The following is a 9898-nucleotide window of genomic DNA, read 5'->3' as shown; positions in this document are numbered from 1 at the left end:
GCTTATCAATTATAACAGGACCTTTCTTCCTCAACCAAAAGCCAAGCACCATATGTCTGCGGTGTTTCTTCAAAAAATTTGATGACCCAGTCCTCATCTTCAAGGGGGCTTACAATCACAAACTGTCCCCCGAATCCACTCTCTCTTTATTCCTTTTAGTAATAGAACTTCCTCGATTTTAGAGGAGGGGGGACGCCTGGCCCCCAGCTGGAAAGCACATTCCCCAGGAACCCTTGCAGCCAGGTGTGGCCATGTGACTATGTTCGAGTCAATGGGATCCCAGAAAACATGAGAGAAAGTTGGAGGTCATCTCCTTAAACATAAGCTACTTGCCCTAACTTCCTCCTTTCCCTTTCTGTTAGCTGGAACTTGGAAATGGAGGCAAACAAGGTCTTCCCATGTAGGTGAGGACACCCCTAGGAGGCAGAGGAACAACAAGATGGAAAGAATCTAAGGCCCCAGATGACCTGATGGAGCCCAGAAAGAGAATTACTACCCACCCCTACAAGACTCTCTTTGCACTGTGTTTAATTTTTTTTTTTTTAAGATTTTATTTATTTGACAGTGAGAGATACAGCGAGAGAGGGAACACAAGCAGGGGGAGTGGGAGAGGGAGAAGCAGGCTTCCTGCCAAGCAGGGAGCCCAATGCGGGGCTCCGTCCCAGGACCCTGGGATCATGACCTGAGCCGAAGGCAGACGCTTAATGACTGAGCCACCCAGGCGCCCCTGCACTGTGTTTAATTTTAACCAAAGATTTGAGTCCACATGAAATCTGTGACATGCATTAAATGGAATGACACACTAAAAAAGCTTGTTACAAGCATTCCGTAAAGCCCAAAGCCATGCAACTGGTACTGTTAAACTATGTGCAGCAAGGCACATTCAGAAATTTCCCAACCTCGTGCAAATAGAAAAAGGCACCCACTCTGACAGACAAACTAGAAGGTGCACTGTCCTCCAACTTGGGGAACACGGCTACGCTGGATTTCAGCCCCTGAAGTCCTGAGGGATTCTCGTGCCCTCAGCCAGGCACAGCTGCACAACCAACCACATACAGTGGTATATGTCTAAATGCAAAAAGGGGAGGGGGGGGGAGAGGTCATGAATTTTCTCTAAATGAATTTTATATAAAGTGAATAGTCAGGCACTGAGGACGTTTTCTATTTAAAGAAATTCGCTATGAACTTCTTTGCAGAGACTGCTTGCCTAATGGAGTTAGTCACCACGAACTCCAGATTCGTGATTTGGTCTAAGCACGATCTGGCCGGAGAAATCAGATAAATTATAGATGCCGTTAATAAATTATAGAGTACTCAAAGGCAGAAGAGGAAAGAAAAAGTGACATGTGAAGGTGAATGGGATGGACTCTGGGAGTTTACTTAAAGTGGTCTCCCCCTGCACCTAATCCTGGCCAGGATCCGCCCGCCCGTGGTTGTCATTTAATTAACTGCAGATGCTCCTGGGGATAGGAAATCAACTCTTGTCCAATTTTAAGTTAATGAACGAAGGGACGAGGAACAACCCGGAGAAGCTTCGCAGAGTTTAGGCAAAAGACCGACCATTAAAGAACAAATGGACGGGACTCAGCCGCTTTCTCGCCCCGCCCCCGTTGCCCGGACAACCGCGCCGGCGTCAGGGCTGAGCCCGGGGTGCGCGCGCATGCGCCTCGGAGGCAGCCATGGGCCCCTAGCTCCCAGCTAGGCTGTTCCCGCCGCCGCCGCCGGGACCCTGGCGCAGCCGGGAAGTGGGATCGCAGGGGCCCAGGAGAGAGAAGCCGCTCGTCTGGGCGCCCCCCTGGTGCTGAGCACCCTTCGGAGAGCTCTGGAGAAGACCCCTGCCTTCCAAGCCAGCCCGTTCCCTCAAAGCTGTGAGACCGTGGTCCAGTTCGGTGACCCCCTCCAGCCTCAGTTTCCCCATTTGTAGAATGTGGGTTCACAGCCCCTATCTCAGAAGCTGAGAGCAAGTCGGGCTCCGTGGGGAACGCTCGCGAGGCCTTTGTGGCGGGAGTGATGGGGTGAAGGCCCCTCCCCAAACAGCCCTAGGATGTGGGTGTCATCATTCTCCCCATTTTACAGGGAAGGAAACTGAGGCGCAGAAAAGTGAAGAGACCCGCCCAAGGAATTCAGCTAGTGTCTGGCAGGCCTAGGAGGGGAAGATGCCCACCTTAGGGTAACCCCCACTAGAGAATCTGGGGGTGGGGTGAGCCTTTGTGATTTGGCAGGGGTGGGGAGAAGAGCCGGAAGAAGCAGCGCAGAATGCACTGGACACCATCTGGACCATAATCAGGATGGGGAAAGTGTTGGATTTAGGAGCCCAAAGATGCTGACCTTTGAAACAGTGCTTTGCTGACAAATCCTTCAGCCCTCTTGGCACCCCCACCATGGTCAAGATAGCCCACCTGAGCTTCCAACCTGAGCTCCCGTCCTGGGTTTTGTGCCTCGACTGCAGAGTTTCTGAACATCAGCACTAGTGGTATTTGGGGCCAGATCATTCTTTGAGGGGGTGGGGATGGGGCTGCCCTGTGCACTGTAAGCTGTTCGTGTTCAGCAGCATATCCAGCCTCTACTCACTAGATGCCATAAATGCTACAACTCTCAAGACGTCACAACCAAAAGTATCCCCAGACGCTGCCACATGTCCCCTGGGCGGCAAGAACCCAGTTGAGAACCGCTGACCAGAGCCAAAAATTAAAAGCAGATATATTTGTTAGTTTTCACTAAATAGATTTTAAATGCTCTCACCATTGTTTTGTGCTCCAAAGTATATGCTATTTTAATTCTCTCTCTAAATGATATGCAGATTCTTAAAATAGCCAGATTTTCTGGAAACTAGTCCAATTAGAGTTTATGAAACAATAGATGATTGTCATGGACAGTTCAGCTGAGCGGACCAAGCACTGGCCAGAATTGGAAACCTTGGGTCTGTCCCCATTTCTGCCATTACAGGCCCTATGGCTTTGTCACTTAACCTCCTCGGACTCATTTTTCCCCTCTGTCAGATGAAAATAGTGAGATGAGGGCACCTGGGTGGCTCAGTTGGCTGGGCGACTGCCTTCGGCTCAGGTCATGATCCTGGAGTCCCTGGATCGAGTCCCGCATCGGGCTCCCTGCTCGGCAGGGAGTCTGCTTCTCCCTCTGACCCTCCCCCCTCTCATGTGTTCTCTCTCTCTCATTCTCTCTCTCTCAAATAAATAAATAAAATCTTAAAAAAAAAAAAAGAAAATAGTGAGATGATTTCTAAGGACCTGGAAGTGCTCAGATTTTTTTTTTTCTTAAGATTTTATCTATTTGAGAGAGAACACAAGAGTGTGTGAGCTGGGGGGAGGGGCAGAGAGACAAGCAGACTCCCTGCTGAGTGTGGAGCCTGACCCAGAGCACAATCCCAGGACCCAAGATTATGACTTGAGCTGAAATCAAGAGTCGGATGCTTAACCAGTTAAGCCACAGAGGCGCCCCCGGAGGAAGTGCTCAGATTCTGACAAGATCCCCACTCCACCCCCCCCCACCCCCCACCCCTCCCCTTCCCTTGGAGTTATTAAAGCCACCAGCCTCCCTCCCCTACCGGTGTCCTCTTCACCTCCAAATGTCTTTTGTTACTTCTCTCAGCCTCCCCTCCTGGCCTGGTCCCTCAGACACATCTTTCAGAGTCAGTTTTTCCAGGCTGTTGCTACCACTCAGACAAATTCATTATTATTCCTGATTCTAACAAGTAAATTATGGTGGTGTTTAACACAGCAGTGGCAGGGGCTTGTTAATGGGAAATTGCGGTATTTAAGCACAAGACACCCTGGTGTTTCCGTGAGGAAAAATAAGATGAAATTAAACACCGGCCTTGTAAAATGCTCCATGATGGGCGCCTGGGTGGCTCAGTTGGTTGAGCGACTGCCTTCGGCTCAGGTCATGATCCTGGAGTCCCGGAATCGAGTCCCGCATCGGGCTCCCTGCTCAGCAGGGAGTCTGCTTCTCCCTCTCCCGCTCCCCCTCTTGTGCTCTTTCTCTCTCTCACTCTCTCTCTCAAATAAATAAATAAAAATCTTTAAAAAAATAAAATAAAATAAAATAAAATGCTCCATGATGTGGTGCTAAATTATAGGAATGTCCCAAGCATCCACATAAATTATTCTGACCTAGCTAGGATTCATACAAAAAGCCATAGATCATCTCTTTAGTTAATTCTCTTCAGCACCCACCTACCTTTCCATGTACTCTGCAGTGGCCGGGTTGGGTAATGGGTCAGAAGATTCTACCTTCTCTCCTCAAAGAACAGGAACCTGAAATAAGGAATTGAGATCCTGTTCCTAGAAAATGGTCCACCCAGGACAATGCAACCTGAACCCACCAGAATGTAAGCTCAAGAGAAAAGAAAACTGATTTGCATATCGCTTCACTCCCAGTGCTTAGAACAATGTTAGACACCTAGTAGCACTCAATAAATACCTGTCGAATGAAGGAAGGAACAAAGAGTACCTGGCTTATTTGGGTAAGTAATGAATAAAGGTGATCTAAACATTTTTGCTTGGGGTTTGAAATTATGTTCTAGAAAGTATCAGTGTACTAGACATTTCCCTCTCTTTTCACCCCTTCCCCTCATTTCATACCTTTTTTCTGTCTGTTACCCTCACCAGTATTCATTTGACAAAGCATCTCCTGCCTTATTGGGTCCGTTCTGTGTGAGCAGCGCCTTTCTGGAGGGCTGTATTTACATGTGCTGTTGGTGGCCAGAGAAGGGATTTATTACACGGGGCTGGGGGTGGGGGTGGAGGTGGGGGGCAGTTCTGCGGTCCCTAAACCTGATTCATGCACCCCGCCCTCACCATGTTGCACCTGGTCTTATCCCAGGAGTTTGTTCCGTATGTTCGTGGTTTTCTGTTTGAAAACATCACCGTAACGCAGACAACTCAAAACAGGTGGACGCAATGAAGAAATGTCATTTGGAAATGGAACTTCACAGGCAAACTTCATACTGCCATTTTCTATCCCAAGGGGTCCGATCCTGTTTCACAGCATCTTCATGTTTTTATTAGAATCCATCACAGAAGCAATCAAGGGACAGACTTCCTCTTAAAAATGGTGAATAACCCGACTGACGTTGGACAACAAAGATGGCTGCAGGAACCAGCAATTACTGGGAAGATCTCAGGAAACAAGCTCGACAGCTGGAAAATGAACTTGACCTGAAACTAGTTTCCTTCAGTAAACTATGTACAAGTTACAGTCATAGCAGTGCCCGAGATGGAAGACGCGACAGCTCTGACACAACACCCCTTTTAAATGGATCAAGCCAAGACAGAATGTTTGAAACAATGGCAATTGAGATTGAACAGCTTTTGGCAAGGCTTACAGGAGTAAATGATAAAATGGCAGAATATACCAACAGTGCAGGTGTCCCATCTTTGAATGCAGCACTGATGCATACATTACAGAGACATAGAGATATATTGCAGGATTATACACATGAATTCCATAAAACCAAAGCAAACTTCGTGGCAATACGGGAAAGGGAGAATCTCATGGGATCAGTACGAAAGGATATTGAGTCATATAAAAGTGGGTCTGGAGTAAACAACAGAAGAACTGAACTATTTTTGAAAGAACATGACCACCTTCGAAACTCAGATCGTCTGATAGAAGAGACAATAAGCATTGCTATGGCAACAAAAGAAAATATGACTTCCCAGAGAGGAATGTTGAAGTCGATTCAGAGCAAAATGAATACTTTGGCCAATCATTTTCCTGCTGTGAACAGCCTGATCCAGCGGATCAATCTGAGGAAGCGGCGAGACTCCCTCATCCTGGGCGGTGTCATTGGCGTCTGTACCATCCTGTTGCTGCTGTATGCTTTCCATTGATGGAACATCTCCGGGGACTCTGGACAGCCACCACTTTCCCACCCTGATCTGGAATAAGGAAAAGTAGGAAGGAGAAGTTGATTGTCCTGATGATTAGCCTCACCAACAGGATTAATTCACGACTGATAGCCCTGGACTCTGTCACGTGGTCAGATTGAGCTGAAGCCACAGTTTTTCTGTGCTCTCTTTTCTAACACACATTTCCTTCTGTTTTTAGTTTAAAAAAAAAAAGTTTTCAGTTGCTTTTGTCCTCCCAGGAGGTAAGTAAACCAATCAGAAACAGAGTTTCTGTGCTTCAGTAATTGTGTTGAAGGCTGATGACAAGCCAGGTCTTAGAGCTGGACTCCTCAGAAAACCAGGTTTCTCTGTATCCAAAGACTGCTTTCCTTTTAGCCCCCAGATTGGGTTGTGAATAAAAATAGTTCTTGTCCTTTTATTTTACACTCATGATGAGAAATCACAAGTCATTTCTTGATAAGCTGTGCTATAAATTTCTACTCTGCATCCCTGTTTTGGTATTCAAGGAAAATTACATTTTTCACAGATTCTTTGAGATGCCAACAGGTCAACTTCAACACAGTTGAGGTTGTCTGAAACAGAAGACAAACACTGCAAAAAACCTTTTTTTTCTTCTTCTTCTTTTTGTAAATTGTATGCACACTAGGGTTGACTGTATTACTGGAAAAGCATCAAGAATAACAGGCTTTTTTTGTCAGTCATTGTTTTGATTTTTTGTTTATATCTTCCATTGGATTAATATTTCCTACTACAAGTAAATGAAATTTCGGTTCTACCATGATAAAAGTAACTAATAGCCAGTGTCTGTCATTGCCCCCACCAATTCCTCATCATGTCAGGATTAACCCTGAATGAGGGGACTGCTCAGTTTTCAGTGATATCTATTCAACAAGCCACATGTAAAAAGACATTGATTTGCGGGGTCACCATCCAGATAATTCCATTTATAAATGCTCCATGATCTAGGAGCAAAAGTTTGAGAACTACTGCCTGATGTATTAGGAATTCTGAGTTTTACGAAGATCTATTTACTCCAAATCTGTTTTTTCCAAACATCCAGAGAATGGTTTTACTGTTGAAGGTGCATGTGACAGAATCTCTCTCTGCACCTGTCTTCTATCATCTGGACAGTGACAAAATTTTAAACTACCCACCAGAATTCTTTTCAGGTTTAACCATTTCTCCGTTTCTGTAAATGTATGACTTGTCTAACTGAACTACCACAAATAGCTTGAAGACTTCAACATCTGCACTCCTCACCAAGTAAAAAGGTTGCTCTTCACCATTGGAATTGACTCTGGTACTTACAGTATTGGCTTCAGACTGTGCCACAGGGAATAAAATGATATTAGCATGTAGTTCTTAACTGCATTACAGTGTGTAGGTGATGACATTCAGATGAACTTAATACACAGGCTGATGGCTATGCTAACCGCTGGTCTGGTACAGAAACTGAGAGGTTTTTCCTTCTGGTGTCTAAGTTTTATTATGTCCTGGGTATGAAAGGCATTTGATACCTTTTTTTCTTAACTATGGGGTTTATTTTTCTAAATATGGGTTGATCGATCAGTTACTTGATTGGGGATGCCCTTAAAAGAAAGTAAGTTTTCCCAACGTGACCCTTAAAGGATTAGAGAAGTTCATTTATTAAATTCTCTGTTGGGAGAACAAAACTTCTCTCCCCTGACACTTTATTATTATCTTTGATTTTTCAAAGGGCCTTGATTGGTGGTTGTGCCTCAGCTAGAATTTATGGGACTTTCGTTGCTGTATGGTTGGCATTTATAAAATTTGAAGTATCATAAATAAAGTTATTTATTTAATTATTTTAAAAATGGTGAATAATAGTCATTTCTTTTGGACAACGATTTCTTAAGGAGAAGAACCATCTGTAGTAAAAATCTGTATTTGGCTCAGGGGGTGATACAGGTAGGGGGACTCCAACCCTTTCATATTTCAGTTATCTGAGCATAATGGTTATATCAAGCCTAACTCCCACACATTTTCAAAAAATTTTAGTTTGTCCTAATCGTAGTCTTAAAGGTGATATCCTGGATACAATTCTTTTCTTTGGGGCCATTTCTCCTACAGACCAATGTTTACTATCATGAATTGAAGCAGTGACTCAACCTCAAGGTGTCCTCGGTGCAGAAGACCAAAAGTTAGAAGTACTGGTCTTCTCATTTAAATTTCAATAAACATCAGTTAATTTATACAATGCGAAGGGGCGCCTGGGTGGCTCAGTGGGTTAAGCATCTGCCTTTGGCTCAGGTCATGATCCTGGGGTCCTGGGATCGAGCCCCACATCAGGCTCCCTGCTCAGTGGGGAGTCTGCTTCTCCCTCTGCCCCCTCCCCCTGCTTGTGCTCTCTCTCTTTCTCAAATAAATAAATAAAAGTATAAAAAAAATTTTTTTAAAAATTTACACAATGCGAAAGTCAGGAGGGAGCCTATTTGCTAAGCCAAAGACTTCCAGTTCAGCATCCATGGAATCTAGATGAAGGACCGGGCATCATGCTAAATGCCTTCCCAAAGTTATCCTGTGAAACCTCTCCAACCATTTAAGGGTCATTAGTTCCATCTTTGGGTAATGAAATTGAGCCATACAGTAGTTAACAACTTGCCCCAGGTCCCCAAACTAAGAAGTCCTCTGTGCCCCTTGACCTTAGAAATAGGGCCAGTGGGTGCCAAAAGCAGGGAAATGGGCTTCAGCTTTATGTCAAGAACTTCCTGATGCTTAGAGCCTTCCTCCTCTTCTGTCATTCTGCTGTTGTCCCTAAAAGCTGCACCATGATTCTGGAATGCCCTTCCCAGCCCACAGCATTCTCTTTTCTTACTCAAAATGTTTTACAAATACATTCACAGGTCCTCATTACATTCATTTCTTTGGGCAGAGCCAAGATATTCCACTTTACGTTTAAGCAAACAGATGAGGTCCCCTGAGCTAGAATTCAGATCCTTTCCTGCCACTCTGCCCAGACTGGCTAATTACCCTCCTCTCCCTAAGTCGGTTCCCTTGGCCCCACAGGAACTGGCCTGCGTTTGACATCTTTATAGAACAGTCTCTTCATACATCAGGCTGATGTTTGGGTTCCATCACCTGCTTTGTATGTGAGTGATAAGAGAGGCTCGCCATGTCCTTTGACAACCAAAGATTCTCATACCTCCCCTCCTCTAAATATTACAAGGTGGCATTTTCCACCTTGCATTTTCCAACACTATTTCTTCATTCAAGTGCAGGACAAGGATTTGAGCAAAATCCAGATGTGGGGGATGCCTGGGTGGCTCAGTCGGTTAATCATCTGCCTTCGGCTCAGGTCATGATCCCAGGGTCCTGGGATGGAGCCCCACATTGGGCTCCTTGCTCAGTGGGGAGCCTGCTTCTGCAGCTCTGAAGCTCCATTTTGTCCATCAGGATCTGTGAGCATTATTCTGCCCCGCCCCCCCTTCTCTGCCTCGTTCCTTTTCATCCAGCTCAGGAGTCACCCTTCCCAGGGGTCCTGTCTCACTCCTTCTCACCCCCAAACACTCCATTCTTGTTAAAGATTCTTCTGAGTTCCCATGGCCCTCAGATTTAAGGCAGACAACCCAAAGCAGCACAGCTCAGAGGTCAAAGAAACAAGGGGTACCATCAGCAGATGGAAGTCAAATCCTCCACCCCTCACTAGCTGTGTGACTTTGGGCCAGTTACGTAACCCCTCTGGGCCTGTCCCCTCATCTGCAAAATGGGAAAACTAGAGAATCCATTTCCTAGGAGAAGCATTCCCCGAGATGATACATGTAAGTGAGTGGTGAGCAATGATGAACGATGCCTGGAGAATTATGAGCACTCAATATGCAGCACCATGATCACATGAGAGCCAACTTGTGTGGGCTTTAGAACAGGGCCTGGCGGCAAATAATATAGTAGTAGTAGTAGTATTGTCAGCATTTCTCGCACTGCCCTTGATAAATTGCCAGTGTTTGCGTCAACAGAGGAAAGGGTGTGTCATTTGCTCTCTGAATCTCATACAACAGGCACCTAATAAACGG

The 9898-nt window shown here is 45.6% G+C and overlaps 1 protein-coding gene across 1 annotated transcript; it reads left to right on the top strand.

The window, feature by feature from the left end:
- The first annotated feature begins 5061 nt into the window (after positions 1 to 5061).
- LOC123834831 (Golgi SNAP receptor complex member 1) lies at positions 5062 to 6418 on the top strand. Its single transcript, XM_045863860.3, has one exon. It carries the CDS (start codon positions 5103 to 5105, stop codon positions 5847 to 5849), a length of 747 nt encoding a protein of 248 aa, XP_045719816.1. The 5' UTR covers positions 5062 to 5102; the 3' UTR covers positions 5850 to 6418.
- The last annotated feature ends 3480 nt before the right edge of the window (positions 6419 to 9898 follow it).

This window comes from Mirounga angustirostris, unplaced genomic scaffold (assembly GCF_029215605.1).
Source record: "Mirounga angustirostris isolate CCGP_5_RB_7025 unplaced genomic scaffold, mMirAng1.0.hap1 SCAF_1, whole genome shotgun sequence".
Taxonomy (NCBI): domain Eukaryota; kingdom Metazoa; phylum Chordata; class Mammalia; order Carnivora; family Phocidae; genus Mirounga; species Mirounga angustirostris.
Note: the sequence above shows the minus strand (reverse complement) of the source record. Positions and strands in the feature narration are given on the sequence as shown.